This window comes from Cibotium barometz, chromosome 26, assembly GCF_041138505.1.
Source record: "Cibotium barometz isolate CiBa-2024 chromosome 26, ASM4113850v1, whole genome shotgun sequence".
In the NCBI taxonomy this organism is placed as follows: domain Eukaryota; kingdom Viridiplantae; phylum Streptophyta; class Polypodiopsida; order Cyatheales; family Cibotiaceae; genus Cibotium; species Cibotium barometz.
Window position 1 is genome coordinate 28,270,613 of NC_141071.1, and position 16,252 is coordinate 28,286,864.

Here is a 16,252-nt window from a genome sequence, read left to right on the forward strand (position 1 = left end):
CTGTGAAGCGTGTATTCCGTTATTTGCAGGGTACCTTGTCTCTTGGATTGCTTTATCCTGGGGGGGGGGGGGGGGTGACATGCAGTTATACGTACAGTGATTCAGATTGGGCTGGTGATTTTGATACCAGACATTCCACTAGTGGAAATTGTTTCTTTCTTGGCTCTTCATGCATTTCTTGGCTAAGCAAGAAACAGACCACAGTGGCCACTTCGTCTTGTGAGGCAGAGTACAGAGCAGCCTACACTACTACTGTTGAGTGTGTTTGGCTGCGTCGTCTCATGACTGATATGGATATTTCAGTGGAGGAGCCTACACCTATCTATACTGATAGTCAGAGTGCCATTGCTGTGGCCAGGAATCCTGTGTTTCATGCTCGCACGAAACACATTGAGATTCACTATCATTTTGTTCGGGAAAAGACTCCAGGCAGGAGATATCAGTCTAATCTACTGTCCTACAGATCAGAATGTGGCAGACATCTTCACCAAGGCATTACCACGTCCGAAATTTGAAGCATTCCGCAGTGCTTTGAATTTGTTTCCTTTTGGTGGATGATGTACAGTGATCACATATCACTCCAAGGGGGTTTGTTGGGTTTTACGCTGTGTATGCACCCAGAGGAGTGCTAGTGATCATCAGTAGATTACTGGGGCACTTTTTACTTCAGTTAGTGGAGGTTTTTTCCCCCAGTTTAGCCTAGTTTCACTTATATTCAGTTTATAGGTGTTTTGGTCCACCCGGCACATTTTATGGCCGGACAAGTGAACACATATCTTTAGGGTCACTATTATGTGGCTATTGTACTTCACTTTTCAATCAAGCATAATACTGAAGTCGTGTTCTCCCTCTCTGTTGCTCTCCACGCTTGTTTGCAGCATCTCCAAACCCTAACCCTAACACCTTCATTGCCTTCATCTCTCTATGCATTTGGACACCAATTTGACTGGCGAATCACCCTCGTAATGTCCACTATTTGGGCTTAGTTGATATGATCAGTAGTCCTACGACATGGACTGATATTTCCAGAGGGATGAGAACTTTGCTGATATGATCACTAGTACGTCTCGCAGTGCTAGTGTGACTAGTAGGACTGGGGGTGTGGCCAGTATGACTGGGAACACTGCAGCTCGGGTCATCTAGTACGACTAGATCCCTGGGTGAGATACATGGCTTTAGAACGAGGGATTTCCAATGTATATTTGCATATGCACTTCACTTTGTGTATGTACGAACATAAAAGATTTACTAGATACATGACTTGTTTTCGCATCCTGCATGCTTGCCTATGGTCAGTCTCGTAGCGCTTAGTGCTAGGGACGCCAAGAACTACTGGCTACGAGACTGTGTGGATGCCTTTGCTTTTGTTGATTTGCGATGGGCTTTTGCAGGCACCAAAACTGGCCGTTGAAAGGTTCAAAAACCATGTCTAATGCTTAGTTACATTTCATAAGGTGGAGTGTTCACACCCACATTAAAAATGGGTGTGAACACCCCAAGGGACACCGAAACTTTTAAATCATTTGTATAGAAGGACTGGTGTCATTTACAAAGGCTAGTGGTATTTTAGAATTAAATAAATAAAAAGGACATCAATGGCCAAGCGGGTAACTTCTAGAGCCCTCACACGCTTATAGTATGGTAGTCGACGTGGAGGAAAGAAGGATGGCTGGCCAACGATTGACGGGTTCTCTCACCGACGGGCTTAATGATGCGATGCTATTTTCTCTTCTCTCACCGATTGGGCTGAACCGGCTACACAAAAACGTCCGATTATTGCTCCATCTCACAACAGACCAAGCGAAAGCAAATCACTCTCTCGGCCAAAAGAGTTCAATATTTTCTCTCTTACACGCCAACCGACTGAAGTGATTGAAGCTCTCTCTCTCTCTCACATAGAGGCAGAATGCAAGACATCTATATGCTCGCTGGCTAGAATGCACCACAAGTATCTCTCCTTCCCTTCTTTCTAAACTGAACCAGAGGGATACTCCATCATTTCTATTCTTGGCTTTTCCAAGGCTGCGCACAAAGACGAGAAGAGGGACAGCTTGTCAAAAACTCTTTCTTTGTTCCCCATTGGGTAGTTACTGCATACAGGGCTGCATACAAAGTGTATCACTCTCTCAGCATTCCAAACACAGTATTACAGCAGGTTACTGTTTCCCTCCATTCCTACTCATATACTAAGGCTGAATACAGGGAGGGACAGTTAATTGTCAACATAAATCTATCACATACACACAAATGGGTGCAGAACCATTGATAAAATTCAAATGTAGAATCAGCTGAAGGCTCTTCATCGAATACTTCACTTAATACAAGTACTTTGAAGGAGAATCCAAAAGGAAGGTATGTGTTAGAAAGTGATGTTGTAAAAATGTTTCAACTTCAGTTTGAAGACTAGATGAGCAAAGCTCTCTAGGAGCATCCGGCATAGTGTGAGACTAGGAGTGCTTGTGAGATCCACATAGCTGACTATGTGAGACTTGGCTTCTCCTACGAGATCCACGCTAGGCTGGTGTGAAACTAGAGAGAGAGAGAGAAGAAAGATATATTAACATCTGCAAGAGGCCAAAGTGGCCTATGAGACAAAAGTACCAATATATCCAAAACTCAAGGAAACTAAATGTCCCGAGTTGAAAATGAAAAGCATAAACTGAAAAAAAACTAGCTATAACATGTGGCCAAAGAGGAACTAGTGGCCTGATACAACTGCCAAAAAAAGGCATATCTGATAAAAGTGTGGAACTGGAAAAATGGTAGGCTATGGGAAGCGGCTAAGATAGACTCATCCCATAATGTCTCGCATAGGTCGATGAAAGACCCAAAGGGTCTATGAGACCAAAATTAATACATGTGAATTATGAGTAATTGTATGCCAGCAAAACATGAAAGGAAAACAACTAGCTACCCAAAGAACAGGACCCATGTATTGCGTGAGTCCTACATGTACAATGTTCAATGTGATTAACCAAACTAGCCATGTTATATCCTCATCCAATACCACCCTCCTCCATTACAGAGGAGGATGTGATAATCATTCACAAAAAAAAAAGCGCATTTCGAGCAACTGAAACGCCTGATACGTTTTTCTATGGCAAAACATGTTGAAACAAATACCAATCCTGTGCGTTCGTCGCTGGCAACATTTCGTCTCTTTTAGCCCCTTCACGCTACCTATCGTTCGCTGGCCAAATCTGCAACATTTCGCCTCTTTTCACCCCTTCATGCTACCTGTTTGTCGCCCTCTATTGCCCAAGAACAGCCACCACGAGCTTCTCTTCTTCCTCTATTCTCTTCTCCCTGTCTCTTCTTCTCCCCTCTTATTTCCCCTTTCTCTTCTTTCCTCATTCTTCAATGTCTTGAATCTTTCCCAACTTCTTCTTTCTCTTCTTAGATTTCTTAAGAGTCTTCCTTTCTTAAGAGTCCTCCTTTCTTAGATTTCTTAAGAGTCCTCCTTTCTTCTAAGAGGAGCACCCCATTGGCTCCGACCCTGGGTGTTGTCTAAGCAGGTGTCCCGATGACTACGGAGCTCCATTAGGTAGATACCCAATCATCATTGATCTGCGTACTGCGTACCCCATGAGAGGGCCAAATCCATCTGGAAGAGACAATGAAATCTCTCGCAAATCTCATTATAAGGAGGACATCCACACACAAAGCGTTCCTCTCTCTCCAATTCCTCGATCATGCACACCCTACATGTCATGGATTTGCAACTGATGGATGGAAGGTCTAGATCTGTTGGGGCGGGGTCGTTTCGGGCTCTATCTCAATGACTCCACAGGTCCATGGGGCCAGAGGATCACGCGCTCTAGCATAGCGATGGAATGTGTAATCCCTTTGTCCATGTGGGGCTTTTGTGGCCTCCTCTATGGTAAGCTGAGGCACACTAAAGAAGTTTGTATAATCCCGCTGGTTGTGACCTCTTGGACATTGTGTGTGAGCAAGGTGTCCTGATAATAACCGAGCTCCAGTAGGTACATACCCAAGCAACATTGATCCGCATACTGCATGACCCATGAGAGGGGGCCGAATCCATCTCGAAAAAGGCGACGAGACCTCCCGGTAATCTCATTATATAGTGAGCATCTACACAAAAAGTGTTCCTTTGTCTCCACTTCCCTGGTCGTGCATACCCTGCATATCCATGCTTCTCAGAAGATGCCCTTTGCTCTGCCAGACTCAACCCATAGACGGTGTGACGGTGTGATGATACTCTCAACTGGCTAAACACCAAGATCAGGTCTATCTCTCTTCTGTAAGCTGTATGGAAGATTCAAGGTAGGCAGGCCGCATCCAAAGTGTACACGTGATGGTAGGTGATGGTCTGAAAAAGTGCATCTGTAACTGTGGAGGAGACTCCTAACTCAGCCCAAATAATCTCATGCGGCACTTATAGCTTCCTCCAGATCATGCGTAAGAGCATCATCACCTGTAGTTTCTCCATCTCCCTCCAATCCTCCTCTGCTAGATCGTTCCCCCAAAAAGAGGCACCGTATATCACTACCGAGCACACCAGTGTCGAAAGGCCAAGACTTGGTGAGAGGCTCCTGGAAGTGGGCCTGCAAGCACTACCTCTCCAAGCAAGCCAGGCTATCCTCTCATCATGCGAGAGTGGGCAGCCTTGTTTGACCCCAATCGTGCTACTGATAGTCCTTGAGAGCCCTCCTGGTGCCCCAACCTTGCCAGTCAGGGCCTTGTATAAGGCCATCACTCCCCATATCATGTCCGATGGCAACTCAAGTGCCTGAAGGCAATCTACAAGTCAGGAGCGAGGACCTTCCAAAAATGCATGAAACCGCAATGTACCTTTTGCTTCTGTGCCCTCGTCTCCTCTATAATGGCATGAAGAGTACATATATGATCGAGAGTAAAGTAATCCCTCCTAAAGCATGCTTGGCCCTATCTAAGCTGCCCCATATATCTTGGCCATTGTATGGCCTATCATGATGGTCCAATAGTTATTGGGTTCAGTGGAGTCTCCTACTTTATGGATGGGGACAATAGTGTTGGTGGTCCAGGAGGGGGGGGGGGGGGGGGGGGGGCCTCACACAAGGCCCTATAAAAGAGATCTGCAAGAATGGGGGCCAAGGTGCTATGCCCATGTGCAAAATGGTTGGCACAAAGATCCCCATGCCACATGGTCCTTAGCCCGACCCTTATGCAACTTTAACAGGCCAAGTGACATTGGCAATGTTAAAAGAGGATGACCGAGGTAGGGTGTGGCATGTGCGCTTGTGGTGTGGGCTGGTGTGTGTGTGTGTGTGTGTGTGAGAGAGAGAGAGAGAGAAGAAAGAAAGAAAGTTATATTAACATTTTCAAAAGACCCAAAGGGTCTATGAAACCAAAATGATATATATACAGTGTTCATGAAATCTCGTCATGGATGAAAAAGAAAAAGCAAGAGTAAACTAAAACTGAAAACTGAAAGCTAAGATCTCAGACTCTAAGATTATACAAGACGAAAAGTCTAGATCCTACTATGCCAGGTATAGAGTACAATAAGTGATGACTCAGGTGTTTGATCTCATAGACACTGCGTCCCTACTTACGTCTACAAAAGGCCAAAATGGCCCACTAGACTCAGGTAATACAATGTGTGGAGAGAGAGACTCATTAACATCTAAACAAGGCCAAAAACCCTATTAGACACAGGTAATACAATGTGTGTCACATTTTTTGAAAAACGGTGCTTGTTATGATATATGAGCATTCATCACAACCAACTCCAAATTATTGAGTTCATCACAGCCAACTCCAAATTATTGAGATAATAGTTATACCTGGTTTTGGGCCGCGAAACTGGCTCTGGATGAAGCAGCCAGAGACAAAATGCAGCTTCTTTGGGCCGATCGGAAAGCAAGTGAGGTGGTAGTATTCTATGGCGAAGATCTAACATTAACCTTGAGTGTTCCTCCCAAGAGCTAAAAGGGCAAAAAAGCTGTCACAAAGAAAAGCTGTTGTGTGTTACCATTTGCCTTCAAAACAAAACAGCACGCATGACCTTCACAAAGTTGACACATCTTCATGTTCGATAGAAATGCAGTACAGGCAACCAAAAAAACTATTTTTGATTATGATTATCTAAATAGGATTATTTTAACTCAATTTTAAAAAACTTAAAAGGGAAAGCATATAAAAATATGTTCAAAAGATTGAGGAGAAAAACTTGGCAGCCAATGTTTGCCCTTGGACAGCATCACAACAGCGATCATTTGCAACTTGGGCTGGAATTGGCAGTCTGATCATTTTTTGTATTTTGTGTAACAGGTTGGTACTTCTCATGATCATGAGACACAGTCAATCACATACGTGTCTTTACATTCTAACATCACAAAGTTTGCTAGGTTAGGGGACATCCTCCTACAGGAAAAAGAAAAAATTGTCACTGGAAAAAAGCAAGGAGGGTATCACTGGAGGTTACCTCCAGCCTTACCTCCAGTCGGATGAACAGACACGGTTCAAGGCAAAGAACCGTTGTTTCTTCTGACACACTGTGGGCCACGGGAAGAAAGATTGCACTGAGTTTCACTCCCAAGGCATCCCCTTCCGCAATAGCGACCGTAGCAGCCCCATCCACACCTCCGCCATCAGCCTCTAATGCCGATCAGCTATTGCCCGATTTGGATTCGGTGCCACCAGTGGTATTCCATGATATGCAGGAGGGTGAGGCGGAGGGATAGAAGAAGGCTCTCATCCGTGCCTATGGCACTGCAAGGGGACAGCAGTTCATTGTCCTCTTCGACATGGGCAACTCTGAGGATGCCATCTCTCCGCAATTGGCAAAACAAATGAGCTGCACCTTGGTTCCTTATCATCTAGATGTGGATGGTTTACACCTGGTCTACATACACACCACTCAGAAAGCTCAGCAGGACAGCTCAACAGTTTGAGTTTCACATTCAGAAGGCAACACTCCAGCGGGATTTCATTGCTTCCCCTCTTTTAGGGTGTGACAAGATCCTCAAGATCCAGTAGTTCAGATAGTATGCACCTGTTACGACCCTGTGTTTTTCCCTCTGGACAACAAGCAGGTGGGCACGGGCACGGGATGGACAGTGTGAACAAGCATCAGTTGGATATGAAAGGAAATTCATAAGTGTGGCCAGCCCAAGTGTGAAAGGGAACATAAAGGATTTTAAAAGTTATAAGGTTTAATAACCTTTGATGACTTAAAAATAATATTATTATTATTATTGGAGGCATGCGTTTTTGCTCATCGCTTTTGGCATTTTTAGAGAAAGCGAATTGTCTCTTTATAAGGTGAAGGGTGGCGCATGGAATATTCAGCATGGCGTATCCCTTTGAGGTGGTCGCCGTGTGATCAGCAGCGAGTGGCGGGTGGTGAGCATCGTTGGGCAGGTCACCGTATGGAGTGGAGGCTGCTGCGCGTACATGTGGAAGACCCGGGTGCTGTTGTGCATGGGCTATTACAGGCTGCTGTGCGCATGGTCTACAACCGGCAGGTGCTGTTGTGCATGGGTTTCAGGAGGGCACTACTGTGCGCATGGGCTGCAGCCAGCAAGCAGCGCCAGCAGGCAGGCTGCACATGGGCTACAGCCAGGCGGGCTGCAGCCAGCAGAGGGCGCCAGGCAGGTTGCGCATATGGATACCAGGTAGGTGACTAGGCAGCTACAGGGTGACTGCTGCATGGGCTACAGGGTGCTGCGCACATGGGCTCCAGGGCGGCTGCTGCGCGTATGAGCTACCACCAGGCGGGCTACAGTCAGCTACCGGGCGCGAGGTGGGCTACAGCCAGTCAGGGCAGTCAGGCGGGTATCAGGTGAAGGCTCTCCTCGCCAGGTAGTTGCACGTATGGCACGTATGGGCTTCGGCCAGCAACGGGCGCAAGGCGGGAGACTCTCTACAGCCAATCAGGCATCCAGAAGGACTGCAGGAGACCATAGAGACGCAAGGGCTGAACAGCATGCTTGACTCTCTCTCTCTCGTCGTGGATTGCAAGCCTTGTTTACAGGATTGGGACACAGAGGATCAAGTTAAGATGCACAGGATCATGTTCTTGGAAGAGATGTGTTGTTGCTCTTCATCTTGGACTTATGTGTATTCAGGGATGGCTTGACACATCCTCTATCTTTCTCTCTCTAGGTTTTTGGCACATTGGATGGTGCATATGTGGATTTATCTGTCATGGAAACAGGACATTGGTCTTTCGAGAAGAAACTGGACTTTGGTATCGAGGAAACAAGCCTATGATTTATGGATACACGTCTATGGTTTATCACATACAGGTCTTTGGTTTCGTGTGGAAAGCATGTCTTTGGATTCATGTGAACAGGTTCTAGTCTTCTCGAGGTTACATGCAAGCTGTGACTATAGGAAGGGACATGAGGTTTGGTACAGCCCTACTGCTGTTTGGGAAAGGGTTGTGGGATCCATGATAGAGATGGAGAAGACCTTTTCAAGCAGGGAGGTGTCGTACAGGTGTGCCTTCTCTATGGAATGCTTTGCTGTAATAACGAGAGTTCCACCAATGACGTTTAACAAGATGATGTATCAAGTTTTTTGAGATCTCACTTGTAAATGCGCTAGATGTTATCCTTATCTTCTTAGGGACTACAAAGCAACATGAGCAAGATGTGGCAAAAGTTTTCAAACTCTTGTAGGACAATGAGTTGTTTATCAATGCCAAGAAGAGTGAGTTTGGAGTACTGGAAATACATGACTTGGGATACATCATTAGCTCGTCAGGTACTAGCCTCAATCCTGAAAAGATACAAGCCATTCTCAATTGGGATATTCCCAAGACAGCCCAAGAAGAAAAGTCGTGCAAATCCAACAGCTCTCCCCCATGCCCCGAGCACCCTTCCTCACCATTGCCTCTGCTCGACCCCCCCCCCCCCTTCACTTTCCCCCCGCCTCACCTGCTCTGCCCTTGTTCTCCCCCTTTGCCTGCAGCCCTCGCCCCCGTCCTCCTTTCCGCCTCCCCCTGTGGCACCCACCTAAGTCCCACCTCTACCCATCCCTTCGCGCCCCCCCCCCAAACCCCGTGGTGCCTCCCCCCCCCCCCCCCCCCCCCCCCCCCCCCTTTTTTCTTCCTCTCACGTTGCCCCACCCTCCTGTCCACCTCCTCGGCGCCGCCTCTTTCTCTTGTTTGTGCCTGCCCATCGCCCTTACTCCCCCTTTTTCGCAGCCTTTTCAGCCCTCTCCTTCCACGCTTCACCCAACTCAAACCCCCCTCTTCTCCCTAGTTTGGTGCTTAGAGCTCTCGGGGTTAGTTTTATCGGTGGCAAGTTTTGGCATTCTCTGGTCCTATCCCCCCTAGGAGGACTCCATGCCAGCCGCTCTGTCATTTCCGACCAAGGCCGCAGTTACTTTTGCTTATCCTTTTCGGAAGCGAATCTTCAACTTCTCACTACACTGTTGCATCACTAGAGGCCTCCACTCTGGTATGTAGGATTGTCAATAGCCGCCCAACACGCGGACAACTCAGAGATCTTTTGCAGGCGAGCCTCATCAGTGGCATGCAAAGATCACAGACATTCATCCTCTAGGACGTGGCTACTATCAGGTTGAGTTCGACTCGCCAACGACGTCAAATCAAGTCATGAAATTGAGCCCTGTTGCATTGCGTACGGCCCACCATGCCTTCTTTGCACGATGGCAGCATGGCTTCGACTCCACTTCCGACCCACTAGTTGGCATGTCGTGCTTCCCAGTGACAATCTACTTTCCAGGCCATAGGAAGGAATACATTCCTCTTCTCCCGGTGACCGGTCAAGAGTGATGGAATCCCCCCCCCCGCTACCTCATCTCTTGTACGGGCGGCCGAGATTCCATCCCTTCACATTTGTATTGCCTCGCTAGAGACACTGTCTCACGTCATATCTATACCATGTCTTCGGGGCGACCCCATCATCCAGTGAGTGGAGTACTCAGGCCTCCCAGGTCAGTGTTTTACTTGCATGCAGATGGGCCACCTCGCCAGAGCTTGCCCCCGACGACACGCCAGGAGACCGCCTCCGGTGGTTCCCTATGTCCTCATGAGGGACAGGCTCTCAAACAACGGAGCACCAAGACCCGGCCGTGGATGACCCTACTGCCTGCCGTCGGAGGGTGGCAGACCCCCCCCCCAAGCCGGTCACGAAGAGTGTCCCCACCCGACCCCTCCGGTATGGAGGCTGTTTTTCCCCCGAGATTCCTCCTCCGGTTCTCAGATCCTAGTGAGGCCAGCTAACTACACTAAAGTCCCGACAAGGCCCCCTCAGCAGCCTACGGATCACCCCCAACCACTCCCTTCTCCTTCCTCTCCGCCTCCCCACCCCCCTCCTCCTCCTCCCTCCCCCTCCTCTGACTTTCCCCCCTGCAACAGTTCCCTCTGCCTCGTCCTCTTCCTCCAAGCCAGCACCCCCCTCCCTCCACCTCTCCATAGCGTTCCCGCCGCCCGGGCGAAGAAGAGTATGACGGTTGGGCCGGCCTCAACGGCGCCCGACCCAGAGCGGAGGCAACCGATGTGTTCCGTTTGCCAACTGATCCATAGATTCTCGGAGCCGGTAGAGATGACCATCACCGCTTCCCCGGTGAGGACTCTCCCGCCAGAGTCCCCTGGTGGGCCCCCAGGATCTTGGGGCTTCCAGTGGATTACAATTTGTTCCGCTCCCTTCCGGTGGAAGGGACATCTTTTTGAGAAGACCGTATCGCCCATTCGGATATGTGTGGTGTTCCATCATTCCAAACCTTCTACGCCTGAGTGTGGCGCAATAATGTTCTCCGTTCCTTTGAGTGCAACCGAGACATATGTGGGAAGTACTTAGTGGATGTATTGTTTGGATGCATTGAGAGCTTTGATATGCTCAGGTTGTACCACCAGTCGTGGGTCCTACGAGATGCCCATGGGCGTAAGGCTTGCGAGCACCCCTTAGACTGTTACTTTAGAGTAGGTAGAGCATTTTGAGGAGCATATTGTTTGCAAATGCATATATGTGTCATGCATATGTGTGTCATCTGTAGAATGATGCATGGTTCTGTTTTTGGCTAACACATGTTACGTGCTTCCACTTGGTTTTAGACTTTTGCTGCAAGTTCTGAAGAAACAAGCAAGAGTTGTTTGTCACTTTGACGTGACAGTGTGGCCATATTGTGCAAGATGATTTTTTTTTTTCATCACCCAGATGCACTTGAGGGCCATTGCTTTTGTCATATGGGGAGTCTTTGCTCATAGGATGCCTTACTGTGCCATTGAGTGCAATCGAGGACGCTTGCTATTTTTCAAGAGGGGGGTATGTTACGACCCTGTGTTTTTCTCTGGACAATATGCAGGTGGGCACGAGGACAGAATGGACAGTGTGAATGGCATTAGTTTGGAATTGAGAAGGAAACCCATGTGTGGACAGCCCCAAGTGTGAAGGGCATAAAAAGAATTCAAGTATAAAGGTTTTATAACCTTTGGGACAAAAGGATTTAAGTTTATAAGGTTTTATAACCTTTGATGATTTAAAATAATAATATCTTTGGGAGGCTGCGCTTTTTGGCTATTGCTTTTAGTTTTGCTTTTTGAGAAAAGCGGGCTGAGGCGCCTCCTTATTAAGGGGAAGGGTGGTGGAGGCGCACAGAGGACTGCAACGCGAGCCTTTATGGAGACGAAAACCTATTCGTCTGGAGTGCTTCAGTGTTTGGTTCAAAAGACACTCCATGGGAAGGCCACGATGGAGGCTGTGACGAAGGAGATAGTGGTTGAGAGCAAGAAAGCTGTGTCAGGAAAGCTCTGGTGACATGAAGCTTGGAAAGAAGAGTTTTTGGGATTGTTTCAGAGGCATGAGCCGCTATGGATAGAGTGGGAGCATGAGGCTATGATTCCCAAACACGAACGCGCGCACTCTTGGAAGGAAAAAGCTGCAGATCAGTTTGTATCTTGGGCTGCTTTCTCTTTGTCTTGGGTCACGATATTTTGGGTGGGTTAGAAGTGCTCTCTAGTGCCAACCCTGTGTGAGCAAGGGTGCTATGAAAAGTGCTCGCTAGGAAGTGTTAGGACTTGGAACATGGGACGCATCCAAGGTAGACTTGCAAGAAAGCAAGGGCGCCATGAGAGGTGCCAGCTAGCCAGACTTGAGCCTTGAGTGTGTACGAGGCCCTCGAGCACTTAACTTGAAGGTTTTTTAAGACAAAGATCAAGGGTTAAGGCTTTGAGAAGGGCTCTTGATGAAGAAGACATGGGGTAAGGCTTGCTAAGCACTCATTTGGAAGACCTAGGTGAAACTTCAAGGGATCCTGTTGGTGGAGAATTCTACAAGTTGTACTTTGTACTCAAATTTGAATAAATTCAAGAAATACCGCAAGGGGCGCCACTGCGATTTGGGGCCAATTGGTGTTCATGTACTATTTGCAGGAGCACTCTAGCTCCCCCTGTTTGTTTTCCTTTTCCAGGTCCTCAAAGGTGTTGAAGTGTTTTCTGTGCAAGTGTGTCACGATTGTGACGTATGTATGTATTAGATCCTCTCTTCATTGTTGATTCCTGTTGCAGATGCAAAGAGTAACCAGCCAAGGGAACTCCTACCCTCGACTGGTTGCGACTCTTCGCCAAAGGATGTACCTCTTCATCGAATAGCCACATCCCTTCGACGAATGGTTGTATCCCTTGATGAAAGGTTGTGCCTCTACATCGAATAGACACATCCCTTAGCCTAAAGCTGTATCCTTTCGTCTATGGTCATGTCCTTTCATCAAAGGACATGCCTCTTCAAATGTGTCTCTTCATCTCCTATATAAGAGACCTATTGTACTCAGTTTAATCAATTCAATTCAATCTTCTCTCAAGTGTTCTTCTGAAGTCTCTTGTTCTCTAAGTTAAGTACTTAAGTAGTAATTCAATATGAGGGATTAACAACATAATCCTCACATTGGTATTAGAGCAAAATTTTTTCCTACCCGTGGGTTGTGAAGCCCTCACCCTCTCCGCGGCACTCCCTCGTCCACCCCTCTTCTCGGTGTTGTATGGAAGCAACAGAGCGATGGTGGACTTGGCGTAAATCTTTGCCCATGGTGATGTTTTAAAAAAAAAATCCGCATCCATACACACGCACCGTGTGTGTTTCAGAGAGGGAACCCTTGCTGCATACCTGGATTACCCCCCTCCCTGCTGTCGGTGGTGGTAGTCGTTCGCTGCATGTCAGGAACCCCCCCCCTCTCTGCTGAGTATAGAGCACCCCCCCCCCCCTCTCTGCTGAGTATAGAGCACCCCCCCCCTCCTTGCTTCGTTCGCTACCGGCTGTGAGCCCCTTGCTCGCTTCGTGCAGCTACCGGCCCTGAGCCCCCCTCGCCACTGAATCTCGACCGCCCTCCCCCTCTTCGCATAGTAGCTGGCGGCGCCCTTTCGAAGCAACGCACCCCCTCTTCCGGTCCGATACGTGATCCAAGCCACCGCCACCTTTAAGCCATTTAAAAATAAATAAATAAATAAAAATTGGCACGCTACGTGGCATTTGAGCCTCTAATCAATTTTTTTTTTTGTTTTAACGTGTGCGCGAGTGTGAAGCGCCCCCCCCCCCCCCCCCCCCCCCCCTTTCCCCCTCTTCCGTTGGCGATTCAACGCAAGTGTGAAGCGCCCCCCCCCCCTTCCGTTGGCGACCCCCCCCCCCCCCCCCCCCCCCCCGCGACTGTCATGATGCCACCAACTGCACATTCCTTCATTCTCTCTCCCGGCTGTGCCCACGCCACACTGCGTGTGCGCTCTCGCCATCCACGTGCATGCTTCATGGACAATTTTTCGGAGGAGCCCTACATGCACATCTCCTACCTGAGTGACATCGACGAGATCCCCAAGGCTCTCCTTCCCGAACACAGCCCTCCTCGTGCCCCCACTCCGGAACCGGTGCCACTTTCTGCCGATGCTAGGTGGATTCCAAGTCTCCCGGACTCTCCTATCCCAGTAGCCCCGGCTTCAGAGGTGTACCGCATACATGTCAGCAGCCCGCATGTAACCGAACCCGACACTTGGGCGATCTGGACTATTTTCCTCACCTACGAGCCACTGCACCTTGCTCATTTCGAGTACTTTCTGTCACGGTACCCTTAGTTGGCACACTTTCTTCCAGAGTGCAGTGTGGATGGCCTCCGCAATATCTCCTCCACGCGCCCTCCTGCAACATTCTACTTCGAGATCTTCGTCCTCGATTATACTCCATTATCTCCGGTGCCCAGCTCTTTGGCGGAACCAAACGAAGAAGTGGAAGCAGACGAAGTAACCTCCGAGGACGATCCCGAGGAAGTGGAGGACCCCGACTTCGAGTACGAGGATCCCGTTACTGCCTCTCCAGCAGCTCTTACTTCCATCCTACATTTCGGGTACACCTTTCCTGCTTCACCTCAGTACTCTCTCTGAGTTCTTCAGATGTCGACTTCGCACGACAACGTGCCACCCGCCGATCCTCAGATGGAGGCCTTGCGGATGACCACTCTTCAACAACAGATGGAGGACTTGCAAAGGGCCCTTTTCGACGGTATGGCATCAATGCGATCACAAATGGAAGCCATGCAACAACAGCACCAACACCAGCGCGAGGGATCCACGAAGTCACAGCGAGCGCGCCGATCGCGTTCACCGACTTCATCATCATCCTCGGTGGGCCAGCAGGACGATCCCTCAACTCCTCCCGATCCAACCGCCGAGGTAGACAATGTTGAACTCAAACTTTTGTGCAATGATCACTGAATGTACGTGGGGTTTCCTAGATAGAGCATCTACAACCACACTCTTCTTACCAGGTGTATGAATAATCTTGAAACAAAACATGGACAAAAATTTTGCCCACCTCATATGCTTCTTGGAAAGCTTAGTTTGGGTTGGAAAAATGTCTCAAACTTTGATGATCCGTCTTCACCATGAAATCAGTCCAAAGCAAATAAAGCTTCCATGAAGTAAGGACATGAATTGCGGTGAGAAGTTCTTTCTCATAAACCTGCAAGTGTTTCTCGGCATGTTGCAACCTTCGGCTCTCAAAGGTGATGTCACCATTTGGTCCCTTCACCAATCTTGACCAGTGTTTCACACACTGAGTGGAGCCAAGGTGTGAATGGGGATTTTCCACAAAACAAAGCTGAAGCATTAATTGGCAAAGTTTGGCCTGAAAGATGGCTATGCAGCATGAGCACCATGGGATATTTATCAATAAAGTGACTTAAAATGTTTATAAGTTGGTGTGTTCACACATCATTAAAGACGGGCTGGATTTATTATTATTTCGGGCATGTATATGTGGACAGAAGAAGGCGCCTAGAGCAAGCTTGGGTTATAGGCGTGGGAAAAGCATAAAGTTGATATTTTTGGGCAAGTTCAGCTATTTTGGGCAAAAAGGAAGAGCACAACTATTTTAGAGTTGGTCGGCTCTATTAAAGCAAGGCAAGGGGGGCTGATTTTATCAGAAAGCGTTCATCTCTCTTGGCCGACTACAGCTCTCTCTCTCTCTCTCTCTCTCTCTCTCCTTGCGCTGGCCGTACAACATCTCTCCATCTCCCTTGAACGTTGGCTGTACAACTGGTACAGCAGTCGGCAGTTCTTTCGGCTGTACAGCAGTTAGGGCTGGCTGTACACAGCAGCCACACGTGTGATTGACATCTTCTGTTCTTCACTCATAGTTTTGGCCTTGTCATGGGCAGATTTGGGGATGTTTTGGAGGAATCTGGGGGAGTTTTTTAGAGCTCTTGTAGAGCTGATTTGAGCCTCTGTTTTGGGGTTGTCTTGGTGCAGAGTTCAGGGTTGTTTTGGGCTCCGTATCGGGCTGTTTTATGGACTGTTGGAGAGCATTGTTCGTAATATGGGGATGAAATTGGATTTTTCTTCCTCGTATCATCCACAGACGGATGGCAAGAGTGAGATAGCAAATTCAGCCATATTGGATTTGGTAAAGTGCTATGTGGCAAAATAGAAAACAGAGTGGGAGAAGTATCTTCCACTAGTAGAGTTCACCTACAACAATACACCGCATAGTTCCACAAGAAAGGCACCGTTCGAGGTTGTTTATGGCAAAGTTATACTACCACCATTTCTAAGGACTAAGGATGAGATCTTTGGAGCAGATAAGTATGTCAGAGATTTGGATACGGCTTTTGCACAGGCGTGGACAGCCATAGAGAGATCAAGGGCTAAGCAGAAAAAGGTTGCAGAGCATAGAAGGGTGGTGGTGTACAAGAAAGGTGATTGGGTATTGTTGAAGTTTGAGAAAGCAAGGCTTTGCAAGAAGAAGAGCAAAGAAAAGGTTTATCCTAAGTTGTCAACAGGTACTATGGACCTTTC

At 48.1% G+C, this 16,252-nt stretch overlaps 1 protein-coding gene across 1 annotated transcript in view; it reads right to left on the reverse strand.

Annotated features, from left to right (window-relative positions):
* The window catches only part of LOC147623842 (protein SPA1-RELATED 4-like), a 126,061-nt gene that overhangs the window by 66,976 nt on the left and 42,833 nt on the right, over positions 1-16,252 (reverse strand). The window contains exon 4 of the mRNA XM_086820482.1: positions 5,790-5,947. Within this exon, the coding sequence (XP_086676608.1) occupies positions 5,790-5,947 (158 nt within the window). The remainder of the gene's footprint in view (positions 1-5,789; positions 5,948-16,252) is intronic.